Below are 14167 nucleotides of genomic sequence, written 5' to 3' on the forward strand. Positions count from 1 at the left end.
GGACTCACCGACCCCAGCCTTGCTTTGGCTTCTCTCCAACCTCCGGCGCTGCAGAAGCACCAGGGCTGAGGATGGCACAGCTTGGCCCTGGCAGCACCTTTGGGGTCGGGGACTCTGAGGCTGCCCTTCATGCGGCAGAGCCGTGCCAGGGCTCCGGGAAGCGGCCCGACATGCCGGGGCGGCATCGCGGCCGCCCTCCGCCCGCTGACTCAGCCGCTGTTTGCCGGAGCTGCTCCCGCCCACGGAAACCGCAGGCAAAGTCCCGCATCCCTGAGCCGGGGCTTTTCCCGCCGGCTTGACAGGAATCGCAGCTTTTCCCCAGCCTGGCGCGGGCACAGAGCCCCTCCGGCTTGGAGAGGGGAGGGGGGAACTGCGGAGAATCAGCACGATATTTATTTTATTTTATTTTATTTTATTTTATTTTATTTTATTTTATTTTATTTTATTTTATTTTATTTTATTTTATTTTATTTTATTTTATTTTATTTTATTTTATATTTTATTATATTTTATTTTATTCTATTTTATTCTATTTTATTTTATTTTATTTTATTTTATTTTATTTTATTTTATTCCAAAGCGGTTTTTTTAATGCCAAAAAACGGGGTCTGGAGCAGCCGGGTGGCCGAGTTGCACGTGCCACATGTCCTGTCCCCTGTGACCATCGTGCCAACAGTATGGTGACATCACCGGGACACCCCACAAACCCGACAGTGGCCGGTGCTGCCAGTGTTGTCTTTGCAGCAAACTGCCACTTTTAATCACTATATCAACATTGTCCATATTGTTTTTTGGGTCTGACCCCTCATTTGGGGTCCCTCACTGCTGGTACTGACCGGCCCCTTGCACAGTCACTCCTCGCTCCCTCCCTTCCTCGGGCAATGGAAAACATTTGTGACTTTTTGACTTTCCTCCAGTTGTTTGGGAGCGAGGAAGGGGCCGGTGCCGCGCACAAACATGTCTATGTATAAACACTGGGGACAGCGCCAGGGATGGAGCCGCCGGCCCCGGACCCTCCCCACGGAGCCGGGTGTCCCCAGTCCTGCCGGGACCCCAGTGGGGCGGTCCATGCTCAGTGACCCAGAGCCCTTCCCGTGGGGACGCAAATATTTTGGCTTTGTTTTAAAAAAAAAACAACACTTAAAGGAAAAAAAAAATAAAATCCCCCCTCCGGGGTCATCCAGCGGCGGCGCGTGATGTGTTGGCACACAAACACGGAGCTTGGGACGGGGCACGGCTCCCACGCCACGCGCGGGTGGCACTGCCACCCTGTGCCCTGTGCCAGGGATGTGACACGATGGACTTTGCTCCCAGAGCCGTGCCACACCCCGGCTGGGTTTGCTGTGACTCCACAAATCCTAGAGAAGTCCCCGGGCAGCCCTGGGTGGGTTACCATGTCCAGGGGGACGTGGCACGGTGACATCCCCTGATGTGCCCAGGGGTATGTGGCACGGTGGTGACACCCCACGCCCTGACCCCGCAGATAAAACCCTGCTCGTGTGGCGTGTGGCACCACAGTCACTGCTCTGGGTGTCAGGGGGGTCACAGCTGTCCGCAGATGAGAGGCCAGGAGTGCGGGGCTGTCACCCTCACTGCTCCCTGTCACCTCAGCAGTGATGGGACAGCCTTGTCAAACCCCTCGCCTCTGATCCTTCCTCCCACACCCCAACCTCAAACTCTTCAGAAACGGGGTTGTGCTCCTTTCTTCTTACCTATCACCCTGCAAGAAGCCGCAAATTTGTGCTGATTTCATCAACAAGAACAAAAAACCTCAGCCCGAGCTCGGTTAGGAGGGAGAGGGGCCCAGTGAGCTCGCAGGGATGCCCACACATCTCCAGCCCCCATTTCCCAACCTCATCAGCAAGCCGAGGGCCGGTTATCTTTAAATGGCAGGGGGTTTGTGGAGCAGGGAGAGGGATTTTCCTGCTGAGCAGCTGTGTAAATGCCGGCGCATCCCGGCGATAGCCCGCGGGGTCCGGGCTGGCTGGAGGCGGCGGTGCCGGTGGGGAGGGACGGAGCCGGAGGGGCTCCAGCCGGTTCCCTCCGCTTTCTCGGCGGTTTTGGCGTGTGAAAAAAAAAATGAGGGAGAGTCAATCTGCCTGCAAAGAGCTGGTAAACACCCTGGGAGCGGATCTGCGAGAAGGGGGGGTTGCTCTTGGTCTGGTGTTTATCTCCGCAAAGCTGGGCTGGGATGAGACAGATGGGGGAGACCGCTGTAAAAAGGCGATTTTTTGAGGGGGCTCTCTGGTTATCGAGTTGTCCTTAGCTCAACTCTGGCCGTCTGCTTGAGCAAAATATGTTTATGATGCGAAACCTCCGGCCGGCTGCGCTGCCAAGGGGGCAGGGAACGCGTGTGCCGATAAGGGCGCAGCGTCCTCCCCTTCCCGAGCGCCCGATAGCCGGGGCAGCGCACCGAGTTTATGACTTCTTTTACTCCTATTGTAAAGCTTCCGTTGAGATTAAAAAAAAAAAAAAAAAAAAAAAAAAAAAGGAAAAAAAAAATCCCCCGTAATTCAATAGCTGCTGTCTTGCAGCTGCCAAAGCCTGGAAAGCTCCGGCCGTGCCAGGGGCTGAGCAGCCATCCGAGAGGATTGAAACTGCGGGGAAGAAAACGCTTCCTGCCACGGCCCGGCCGTTCTGGGCAGGGAAAAGATGATTTTTGATTTTTCAGCCACTTCTCCCGGCTGGCATGCTGGGGCTCGCAGCATCCCGCCGGGGTTTGCGGTGATCTGAGCATCCAGTGCCGCCCCCAGGGCAGCTCCGAGCCCCTCTGGGCGCGGGGGGAGGATGAAATATTCACTTTCGCTGCTGCCTCGAGTCGTTTTCCGTGGCTGGGTTTGGAAATAGCCGCGGCCCGGGCGAGGCTGCTGCGGCTGACGTGAGCAGGAAAGAGCCGGGGCGGCCCCGGGGCCTGTTTGCGAACTAGAACCGAGTTGTTGTTGTTGTTATTGTGACACCGAATGGTTGCAAAACGCCGCCGCTGAAACACCCGTGACTTTCAAAACAAGCTGAGCCCAGCTGCGGCCAGCGGCTCTCTGTCCACATGTGTCTGTCTGTCCAGCTGTGGGCCCTGCAGCCCTTTCCTTTCCTTTCCTTTCCTTTCCTTTCCTTTCCTTTCCTTTCCTTTCCTTTCCTTTCCTTTCCTTTCCTTTCCTTTCCTTTCCTTTCCTTTCCTTTCCTTTCCTTTCCTTTCCTTTCCTTTCCTTTCCTTCCCTTCCCTTCCCTTCCCTTCCCTTCCCTTCCCTTCCCTTCCCTTCCCTTCCCTTCCCTTCCCTTCCCTTCCCTTCCCTTCCCTTCCCTTCCCTTCCTTCCCTTCCCTTCCCTTCCCTTCCCTTCCCTTCCCTTCCCTTCCCTTCCCTTCCCTTCCCTTCCCTTCCCTTCCCTTCCCTTCCCTTCCCTTCCCTTCCCTTCCCTTCCCTTCCCTTCCCTTCCCTTCCCTTCCCTTCCCTTCCCTTCCCTTCCCTTCCCTTCCCTTCCCTTCCCTTCCCTTCCCTTCCCTTCCCTTCCCTTCCCTTCCCTTCCCTTCCCTTCCCTTCCCTTCCCTTCCCTTCCCTTCCCTTCCCTTCCCTTCCCTTCCCTTCCCTTGTTTTTTTTCAATGGGAGAAGAATCCCAGAAGCCGTTTTTAAGGAGGAAAAGCCCCAATTCCTCAGCAGCAGAGGTTTCCTACTGCAGGGAACTGCTGGGTGTCCTGCTCAGGGGGCTTTGCAGTGCTTGGGGAGTGGATGAGATGAGCTGTCTGCAGCCCTTGAATTCTGTTTAAAATAAAATAATTAAAAAAAAAAATCCTAGGGATCAGTTTGTTTGCTCAGGGATTAAGTCACCTAATCTGCCTGGCAGCGGGTGGCATTGTGGAGGTGGTGGCAGCGATGGCTTTTTGCCCAGCAAATAATCCTGTTCCTGCCGTGGCTGGTGGTCAGGCTGGGCTCAAACTTCTCACTGGCATCAGCTCTTCTCCAGGGTGGGGTTTAGGGAGCAGGAAATGGTGCTGGGTGCAGGGAAAGGGTTGGCAGAGGGATGGGTGGATGAAGGAGGGGGTTGCAGGGTTGTGACCTTCTCCTCTGCCCCGGTTAAAGCCAGGCTGTGGCTCCACAGGGCTGTTTCCCCGAGGCTGGAAAACAGGTTAGACTTCTCAAGCTGGGAGAAAAGCATCTTAATCTGGTGTTAAAATATCAGTCTGGGCCTGCAGGGATGGACCTCTCCTCCTGCAGGGGCTCACACAGCCCAAGAGCTGATGGTGATGGGGCTGTAGCAAACCCCTCTGGTTGTTTTGTGTTCTATCTCTGGGATCACATCCCCCAAAATCAAGAGGAAATGGCTTCAAGTGGAACCAGAAGGGGGTTTAGGTTGGATATTAGGGAAACTTTCTTCATGGACATGGCTGTCAAGCACTGGCACAGGCTGCCCTGGGCAGTGGTGGAGTCACCAGCCCTGGAGGGATTTAAAATCTGTGTGGCTGTGGCACCTGGGGACGTGGGTTAGTGGTGGCTGGGCAGTGCTGGATCAGCAGTTGGACTCGATGGTCTTAGAGGGCTTTTCCAACCTTAATGATCCTGTGATTCTATAAAATCTGGGAGCCAGGAGCAAATCCCCAGGCTGCCACCACCTCCCTGCAGCTCCTGCTGGCTGCCCCTCCTGCTTCCTTGGGCTGCAGTGCTGAATTTCCCACTGCTCAGGTGCCAGTGGGGCCAGGTTAATTTGTGTAAGAATAGGGAGAAAAGGGGTTTTTCCTGTAAGAATAGGGAGAAAAGGGGTTTTTCTCTTTTAGGGCAGGGATGCTTGTGCCACCATATTGTCACCAGTGGTGTGTGGGCAGTGCTGGCACTGTTGGGTGTGAACAGGGAGTGACTTTGGGGTTGATGCATCCTAATGGCACTGGGCTGACCTTTGTCTTCCCTGCTGGAATGGATTTTGGCTGCTTTTCCCAGAGCTGTCCTGGAAGGAGTCCCCCTTTGGGGTAATAAATCCCCTGGTGGGTGGAATGAGTTGTCCCCTGGCTGTGGGTGGCAGTGGCTCTTGCCAGGCCTAACCCTGTGGCACCTCTGGGTGCTGTGCCGGGATAGAGGAGCAGGCAAAGTCACATCCTGGCTGCAAAAGCTGGCCTTGGGTCACCAAGCTCGGTGTGGCGCCTGGGGACTCATTTGGAAACCAGTCCTGTGAAATTTAAACTAATTAGCAAGTCCTGAGCTGCTCTCTAGCACTAATTGGCAAGCCTGGCTTGATTAGTTTTCCCTGGCACGTCCATGGCTCCACAGGGCACCGTGTTCCTGGCAGAGCACTGGCCAGCTTGGGACACTTGTGGGGAAAAATGCACGGGGTCATTGGTGGGGACAGGGCCACTGGTGGGGACAGGGCCACTGGTGGGGACAGGGATGTCCCTGAAGGTGTCAGAGGGGATGTGAGTGGCAGCACGGATGGGATGGATCCCTGGGGAGTGACCCCAGAGGGGGGTCTCGTGTCCCCTCCTGATGTTCCCCCCCTCACACATCCCCCTGAATTATCAGGCTAGCCCAGAGATCTGAGGCTTTGAGGGGAGGAATATCAGGAGATGGCAAAGATTTCCAAAAGAGGTTTTTACCCCAATATATGATGGTGCAGCTCTCTTTATTCTGTGATGTCCATGGGCAGAGCAGGGCAAAGAGGAACAGGAAATGTCAGGGGTCTATACAGACTTTGGGCAGGGTGGGCTTCTCTGGCTCTCTGCCAGCCCTGTCAGGGCAGGGAGGAGGGTCCAGGGTTATCTGCTCAGAGTCACAGGGTCCCAGGGAAGGGGCACAGAGTGCCCATGAGCTCCCTGTCACACCCTCCCTGCCCAGGGTGTTTTCATGCAGCAGCCAGGCCTGCCTGTCCTGCTGTGAACTCCTTCCAGGGGCTGCAATGATTAACTGGCATCGTGCTGGCCCCGAGCCTGGCCCTGTGTTTACTGCTGCCACCCAACCTTGCTGAGCTTCCAGTGACCCTCAGTGCTTTTCCTCTTCTGTCTGACCCCCAAAAACCGGCTGTAAACAGGGGCTGGGGCTGAAACCTGAGTGTTCCTCCCTGCCTGCAACCAGATACTTCCTCCACAAGAACCTGGTGTGCTCTGAAGAGAGCCCGGCTCTCAAATCCCAACAAAAATCACCAACTGTTGGAATTTGTGGGTATTGGTGATTTTGAGATTGTAGAAAGTTTTTGGTTTTTTGCCTTGTTGCTAAAGAAGAAGCTATAATTTGTTTGTGTTGTTTTTAAGGTTGTTTATTCTTGCTTATTTATAACATGTTTTGCTGCCCTGCTGTAGGTTTGTCTTGCAGGGCAGCGTGTGGGGCTCTGCTCCTTAGTGGGATGTTATAAACATTATATACTAGAAAATATGTGTGTTATATTTATAATAATGTGCTAATATCTATCATTTACGTTAAACAGTGTGTCTCTAGCTTAAAGTAATAGAAAAATGCCAACATTACAGAGAAACGTGGAGGGCATGAAGAAGGAGGAAAAGGACAAAGCACAATTTTTTTATCTTGTCCCTTCTGAACCCCTAATTTAGAAACTTAAAATTTTACTTTTGCACCTGTGCCACACTTAATTATTACTCATATCAAACACTGAGAGCTTGTAATTCACCCTGTAAGACTGAAAACTCTTTTCCATGGGCAGAGATCACAGACAGTGTCTCTGGGGGCTCTGTCCAGGGGGGTTCCTGACCCCTGCCAGGGCAGCCAGAAGGAAGCCCTGCATTCCCACAACCAACAAATCACCCAAATCCCAACAAAACCCCTAAATCTCATCTCTATGCTGACCTTCTGCCCGCCACAATACCAAATCTCCCCCCTTCCACCCAATCCCGGGGGTTTTGGGGGGATTGGAGAGGCACGGGGGGGGGGTTTGACACACACATATGGAAGGGAACGATGGATTTGCTTTGCCAAGAGGTTGGGAATGACCGTGGGGACGTGGGGCTGGTGCCACCTCGTGGTTTCACCAGCAGCTGAGATGGGATGGACGCGTGGGACCGGGCAGAGGTGGCACGGTGATGGAGGTGGCACAATGATGGAGGTGGCACAGTGATGAAAATCCTGCATGTGCCCATCTGGATGAGACCCCCAGGCACGGGGTACCCCGTGCCTGGGGGTCTCATCCAGATGGGCACATGCAGAGGGTCCCCCACCATCCCTGACTGCCCCTCTGCTCTGTCTCCTCTCAGCATCACCGCAGTTTCCGCCCACGGGTGCAAATCGAGCGGAAAAAGTTGTGCAAAACACGAGTGGAGCCAAAAGCAGCAGCGAGGAGGTCGATTGTCAATGGTTCAGACACGGCGGCAGCGCAATTGGATTTCCCCGTGTTACGAAACTCACGTCGCTTTTAGGTTTTTAAGGTGTTTTTTAAATTTTTTTTAATTTTTTTTTTGCCGTCTCAGTAAGTAAACACCGCCGCGCCAGGCATAGAAAACCACAGATCGCTTTTTATCTCCAGTTCTGTCCCAGATAAGGCCCAAAGTGGCGGTGTGGCCCCACGGGAAGGGGATGGGGGGTCCCCATGGATCACCCCCATTCTGGCTTGCCTGGCTGTGCCCTCCCCAGCCCCGCGGATTGAACCTCGGCTCTAAATCCTTGCTGTAATCTGCTCGGGTCAGGCGAGGAAAAACCATCTCAGCCTTGCTGCTTTGTGCAGTTATTTTAGTTTTTTAATGTTTGTATTTAATTTTTAATTTTTTTTCTGCCTTTTTTTGGGGGGGGGGGTTTGTTTGGGGTTTTTTTTGGTTTTTTTTTATTATTTTTGGTTTTTAAAAATTTTTTGTTGTTGTTGTTTTGGGCTTTTTTTGGTTTTTTTTAGGTAGCTGGTGTTTAGTGCTGGGGCTTTTTCCCCTACTGGTTCCAGAGGTAGCAGCTGGCTGGGATGAAGTTCTGCCTCTCCTCCCAATCCAGGCATAGAAATCCCAATCCTGGCCAGACTCTGCAGCCGCCTTCACTCAGATTTTATCGCTGGTGAAATGTTGAGGCTGGAAATTACGTGGCCAAAAGCTGACCCGGTGCAATGCTGCACCCAGAGGCATTGCCTGCCGTGCCCTGGAGAGCAGAAACCGCCCTGAGAGTGGCGGTGCCACCCCCGGACTGGGCACTCAGCGTCCCACACTCACTGCTCATTGCAGGGAACACCCCCGTGTCCATCCCCGCCGCTCCAGCCTGCTGATGGCTGCACTGACTGCTGCAGCGAGGGATCCCATCCTTCCTCACCCCTGATGATGATGGGTTTGTCGGAGATGAGCAGGGCAATGGGGACCAGCGGCTGGTGCAGCCCCTGCCTCCCCTCCTCCTCCTCCTCCTCCTCCTCCTCCTCCTCCTCCTCTGGGGGTGGGTGCCCGCTGCAGCTGGTGCTGCCAGAGGGTGAAGATCCCACCGGGCTCAGCATCTCCTGCCTGCGGTAGGCGAAGGGCAGCTCCTCCCCACAGCCCACCGGGGACATCACCGCTGCCACCGGCTTTTCCAGCGCGGGACCGGGCTGTGACACCTCAGGGAGCGGCCCCGAACTCTGGGTGCCCGTGTCAGTCGTCTCCTCAGTGGGATTCGGCTCCATCAGCAGCAGCTCGGCTGGGCTGAACCTCTCCGAGGGCTCCAGGAGGCCTGTCCGGGGCTGGCCATAAGGGTTGAGTGGGTTTGGGGTGGAACATCTCGTGTTTGGGGCTGTGGGATCTGCCCCCTCCTGCACCTCACACCTCACCTGGCTCGCCTCGCCGGCCGAGAACTGAATGGCTTTGGTGCCCACGGGCTTGGGAAGGGGTGGGAAGAGGAGGCGGCGAGCCCTGGGGAGGGAGTGGTGGTGAGGGGGTGAGTAAGGCTGGGGGTGGCCTGAGCGGCTTTGGGGACAAGGGCGCTCTGTCACCTCCTTTTGCTCAGGTGGTAGATGGCGGCTGCAGCGGGGAGGCCAAGAGAGATGCCCAGGTACTTCAGGTTGCCTCTCCACGGTGCTCCTTGGGGACCTGAGGGTAGGCATGGCTGGCTGGTGGCATTCCTGCCCCCAACAGGGACACAGCTTTTGAGGTGAGGGCGAGCACACGGTGGAGAGAGCACCCCACGGGGAGTGGGGAGGGCACAGGGTCTCAGCCATTACCCAGTGCCTTGGTCTGGAAGGGCCACCAAGCACTACAGGTCCTCTCGCTGTCCTCTGTCACCTCCCAAACACCCACCCTGTAGCCTGTGCCAGGCCGGAGGTTTTGGAGGGTGTAATTTGTTGCCGTGGCATCCACTTCACTGTCTGGACAAAGAAAACCGAATGTGGGGCGGTCTGGCCTGATGGCATCACCCTCCTCCTGTCCCACGGGGTCCCACTCACAGGTCACGGTGTCCCCCTCGGCCGTGTGGCAGACGAGGTACTTGGCCAGCGCGCCGGGGCAGGCGGCGCGTGGGGACGGCTCCCAGCGGAGAACAGCCGCGGCCTGCCTGGCGCTGACGGTGAAGGGCACGTCCAGCGACTCTGCGGGCAGCAAACAGGGCAATATTTCAGGAGAGGCCTCGTGGAGCGAAGCCGGGTGCGGATGCCCCGTGCCCACACACGCACCGTTGCTGGCGTAGCGGTGCCCCAGCGCGAAGGTGGCCCAGCCCCGCTCGGCGTCCCAGCCGTGCACGGCCAGGCGGTGACAGCCCGGCGCTCCCAGCTCTCCTGGGGAGGAATGGGGGTGCTGGTGAGACCCTCTGAGCCTGATTTGGGGCACAGTGGGGTTTTGGGGTGCTGCCTTGCCTCTCTGCACGTGGCTGCTGTTGGCAGGGAATTCCTGCAGGGTGCAGATTCCCTGTTTCGGAGGCTCTGGCAGAGTCTGCTGCTCGAAGCAGAAGGCATCGCCGGGCACCGGCGCTTCCCACTGCGCCGTCATGGTGCTGCCGGCCACGCTGATCTCCTTGAAGCTGAGATCTGGGGTGAAACGGGGATTTTTGGGAAACAATAATGCCCTGAGGGCCGCCAGGGAGCTCAGCAGTTCTAGAGGGGGGGTACCTGCGTGCTGCTCTCCCGGCACACGGAGCTGCCGGGCCGGCCCCGGCCCCGCGGCGTTGACGGCGCTCAGCAGGATTTCGTATTCAGCCCCGGACAGGGTGAGGTTGTGCTCTGTCACCTCCCCTCCCAGCACCACCGTGTCCTCCTCGTCTGACCCTGCACAGCCACACGCCAACATGTTGACGTCCAGCTGGTAGGTGACACCCCTTTGCTCCTCGAGGACAGGCTGGGGAGGAAAAGGGGGTGACTCGGGGGATGAAATGGCAGGGAACACCCAGGAAGGCCCCAGAGATGCCACTGTACCTGCCAGCTCAGCCTCAGCACCCGCTGCCCGTCTCTCCCCAGTTTGCCCAGTTGATGGCTCAGCACCGGCTTCCTCAGGATTTCTGCAGGAGGAACAGGCCTGACTGAGCCACCAGCATTTCTGGGAGCTGTTGGGGTCTCACCAGGCTCCTCTCCTCTTCCTCACCCTCAGGAACAGAGATGTTGCTGCTCCAGTCACTCCAGTAGCTGCTCCAGTGGGGAGGCTTGTGCCGGAGCTGGACCACGAAGGTGCCGTTGACCCCCAGGGCACAGGTCACTAGGGAGGGGTGGCAGGGTCAGCTGGGGGTGACCCCTCCTTTCCCCAGTTTTTGGCCATCACAGGCTGCTGGCTGGGGAGCACCCCCAGGAGATGCTTGTCCCCAACAACCCCACAGGATAAACCAACCTGAGTCTTCTTCAGCTGTCACCATCACTGTCTCACATGTCACCTGCAGAGAGAACCGGGCATGGAGACACCCAGCCAGGAAAACCAGTATTTTACTGGGATATCAGTGCTGCCCAGTGATCCCCAAACACCCCAAACACCCCAGGGGCCTCCCTCAATCCTGGGACCCTCCTGGCAGCAGCTGAGAGGGATGGGTGATCCCCAGCTGTGACAGCTTCACCAGGGACAAGCATCTGGATTTGATCCATTGTCGTCATTACTGTAATCTGGGGTTTTGTCTGTGTAATCCCTGAGAATCCTGTTATGGGCAGCAGCAGGACCCCATGGCAGAGCTGATAACCCGGGGAAACAGCTGGGACACAGCTGGGTTTGGGGGGGGACAGTGACATCACTGAGTCCCCACACTCCCTGGGCTGCCAGTGATGCTCCGACTGTCCTGTCAGTCGCTGCCAGCTCCAGCAAACAGCATTTTTACCTGTGTCCAGCTGCTGTCCCCCACCCTCCAGAAGCGAGCCTCGTGCTGTGGTGGCTGCTCCAGGCCGTGGCACTGTGGCCGTGGCACCCGCACCCTCAGCTGCCCACTGGTCTTGGAGAAGGGCATCCCAGCAGGAGGTGGATCCAGTTTGACTGGAAAAAAAGCCTCATTTTTAGGTGGTCTGGCAGTTTTGAGTGGCAGAGCTGGCTGCCAGCCTGCTCCCCGGGGCACTCACCAGCCTCGTTGAGGTGAAGGGTGTGGTTGGGGGTCCTGCGGACCTGGTCCCCCCAGCGTGCCTCCACCCAGGCCGTGGTGTTATCAAAGACGTACACTTGGCGATGCGAGGGGCTGTAGCTGGTCACCGTGCCCGCCTCAAACCAGCGGCACAGCCTGCGCTTCTCAAAGCTGGGGACAGGGGCACAGGGTGGCACCCGGGACGCATCCCATGGGCTTCCCCTCCCCGCCGCGCTGCCAACTCACCAGAGGTTCAGGGTGTAGGAGGTGCTGCCGGCGGGGCCGAGGGGCGGCCAGGAGCACTGGAAAGGTTTGTGGGTGTTGCATTTCTTCCAGCAGGAGACGTCCTGGGTGCCTGCGGGACAGGGCAGTGGCTGCAGGTTCCCGCATCCCAACTCCATCCCGTGCATGGGGGAGCAATGGTGTGCCTGTTGCTGCTTGCCACGCTGTTCAAACGGGGAATCAGAGCAGCGGCAGCGGCGATTCTCACCCTAAACCCCCCGAGTTCCCCCTCCCCAGCGATGCGGCTCCGCCGGTGCCGCTCTCCCCGCTCCTGCCCGCTGCCAGCGGAGATTCACCACCTTTACTCCATCCCTGTGGTTTGGGGTGAATATCTCCATCTCCATCTCTCTCCGGGAGCTCCCCAGCTCTTATCACCCCCGAATCATTCATTGAAAGTCTTCTGAAGTTATCTCTCATCTCCCATTGCCGCAGGAGCACTCACCGCCCCGCGCCAGCGCCGCCAGCGCCGCCAGCATCCAGCCCAGCATCGCCCACCGGGCCCGGGGCTCCGGGGCCCCCCCGGCTGCCCAAAGCCCCCGCAGCCCTCCGGTGCCCCTCTCGGCCCTGGCGGCAGCCCCGGTGCTCGGCGCAGCTTCCCGCGCTTGGGGTTTCCTCTGCTGCAGCGAGCGTGCGGTTCCCAGGCGGGGCAGAGCCCGAGATGGGAGTGCGTGCCCCACTTTTACCAAAAGCAAAAGAGAAAGCAACCCAAATATCCCCCTTTTTCTGCCGGGATGAGGCTCCCCTGCCCCGCGTGTCCCGGCCGCGCCACGTGCCCGGCACGGCCACAAGCGCAAGGTAAGCGAAAAATGAGTCGAGGGGGTTTTGGTTGGGTTTTTAATTTTTTTTTTTTTTTTTTTTTCTTGCTCACAGCGTGTTTCTGGTGCTTAACGGGGCGAATTTCCAGGTTGGAGTTCTCTGGGTTTTTTGGGGGAGGCTGTTCCGTGTTCCTCTGGTTCCGTGAGCCGCGAGAACAAAGCCGCAGTGAGGCCGGGGTGGCACCGGGGCACCAGAGCCGTGTGACCCGGGACGGTGGAGCCGGGTGGCACCGAGGGCCGTGCACAGAGTGTCCTTGTTCCCGCAGAAAGCGGCCCCTTGTGTGGGGCCGGAGGGCGGCGGTGGCAGGAGTGTCCCCGTGCCGGGACAGCGTGGGCACGGCCGGGCTGGGGGCACAGAGGGTCCCTCTGGCACCTCCTGACTCTCCGTGTGCCCTCCCTGCGTGTCGCCCTGTCCTGCCCGGGGGTACATGCCAAGCTGTGCCGTGCCAAACTGGGCTGTGCTGGGCTTTGCTGTGCCACAACAGACAGCTGGACCCAGCCCAGGGCATGCTATGGCATGCCAAGCTATGCCATGCTGTGCCAGATTGGTTGTGCCATGCCACGCTGGACTGAACTGGGCAGTGCTGCCCAGGCCACACGTTCTGTGCTGCTCTGTGGCCACCAGGACAGACCTGGGCTGAACCACACCAAGATGCCAACCCCATCCCTGCTGTGCCAGCCCCAGGCCGTGCCATGCTGGGCTGTACCATGCCAGGCAGACTGTGCCAGCCCCAAGCCATCATCTGTGTGCCAAAGCTGGGCTCTGTGTGCCAGAGCTGGGCTCTGTGTGCTGGGCTGTGCCAGGCCCGGGCTGTCCCATGCTGTGCCATGCCATGCTGTGCCATGACGTGGCAGACTCTGCAGTGCCAGCATGTGCTGAGCCAGACAGACTGTGCCAGCCTTTGCCAACCACATGGTGTGCTATACTGTGCCATGCCATGCCAGACTGTGCCACACTGGGCTGTACTGAGCCAGGCAGGCTGTGCCAGACCCAGAATGTACCATGCCCTGTCAGCCCCACACCCTGCCATGCCATGCCAGCCCCATGCCATGCCAGTTCTGTGCTATATGCTGTGCCAGCTTTATGTTGTGCCAGCCCCGTGCCATTGCAGCCCCATGCCATGTCAGCTTCATGCCTTCCTCTGCAGTTGTGCTGTGCCATTCCAGCCCGGGGCCATGTGGGTCTCATGTCATGCTGTGCCATCCCCAGGCCATGCCAGCCCCCTGCTCTGCTGTGCCACTTTATGCTGTGTTGCACTGGCCCTACACCGTGCCAGCTCCATGCTGTGCCAGCCCCACGCTGTACTGTGCCAGCCCCACGCTGTACCGTGCCAGCCCCATGCTATGCTAGTCCCATGCTGTGTTGTGCAAACCCCATGTTGTGCCAGTGCCATGCCATGCCATGCCATGCCATGCCATGCCATGCCATGCCAGTGCTGTGCTGTGCCAGCCCCGAGCCGTGCCGTGCCAGCCCCGAGCCGTGCCAGCCCCGAGCTGTGCTGTGCCATGCCAGCCCCGAGCTGTGCCATGCCAGCACCCGAGCCGTGCCAGCCCCGAGCCTTTCTGTGCCAGCTCCGAGCCGTGCTGTGCCAGCCCCGAGCTGTGCTGTGCCAGCCCCGGGCTGTGCCATGCCAGACCCGAGCCGTGCCGTGCCAGCCCCGAGCCGTGCCGTGCCGTGCCGTGCCGTG

The 14167-nt window shown here is 58.0% G+C and overlaps 1 protein-coding gene across 3 annotated transcripts; it reads right to left on the bottom strand.

Annotated features, from left to right (window-relative positions):
* Positions 1-7791: 7791 nt before the first annotated feature.
* On the bottom strand, positions 7792-12416 carry IL12RB1 (interleukin 12 receptor subunit beta 1). Of its 3 annotated transcripts, none has more exons than XM_072919310.1 (14): positions 12107-12416; positions 11629-11737; positions 11384-11553; positions 11149-11300; positions 10674-10716; positions 10434-10544; positions 10268-10350; positions 9713-10190; positions 9533-9634; positions 9308-9448; positions 9086-9229; positions 8858-8954; positions 8696-8777; positions 7792-8608 (listed from the first exon to the last, which is right to left on the bottom strand). In XM_072919310.1, exons 1-14 carry the CDS (start codon positions 12150-12152, stop codon positions 8111-8113), a joined length of 2256 nt encoding a protein of 751 aa, XP_072775411.1. In that variant the 5' UTR covers positions 12153-12416; the 3' UTR covers positions 7792-8110. The 3 variants fall into 3 exon arrangements, with proteins under 3 accessions (XP_072775411.1, XP_072775412.1, XP_072775410.1); XM_072919311.1 differs by lacking the exon at positions 12107-12416 and having other exon boundaries at positions 9713-9883; positions 9965-10190; positions 11629-12064; XM_072919309.1 differs by lacking the exon at positions 12107-12416 and having other exon boundaries at positions 11629-12068.
* Positions 12417-14167: the final 1751 nt, after the last annotated feature.

The sequence above is a fragment of the Taeniopygia guttata genome, chromosome 28 (assembly GCF_048771995.1).
Source record: "Taeniopygia guttata chromosome 28, bTaeGut7.mat, whole genome shotgun sequence".
NCBI lineage: Eukaryota > Metazoa > Chordata > Aves > Passeriformes > Estrildidae > Taeniopygia > Taeniopygia guttata.

What these genes read in the sequence shown, in the direction of transcription:
- IL12RB1 (XM_072919309.1), bottom strand. Translation starts at nt 11,792, where the DNA reads ATGCACGGGATGGAGTTGGGATGCGGGAACCTGCAGCCACTGCCCTGT. An exon ending in TCCTACACCCTGAACCTCTG is followed by an intron (nt 11,554 to 11,628) that starts GTGAGTTGGCAG and finishes CCCTGTCCCCAG; the next exon opens with CTTTGAGAAGCGCAGGCTGT. An exon ending in CAACATCTCTGTTCCTGAGG is followed by an intron (nt 10,351 to 10,433) that starts GTGAGGAAGAGG and finishes TTCCTCCTGCAG; the next exon opens with AAATCCTGAGGAAGCCGGTG.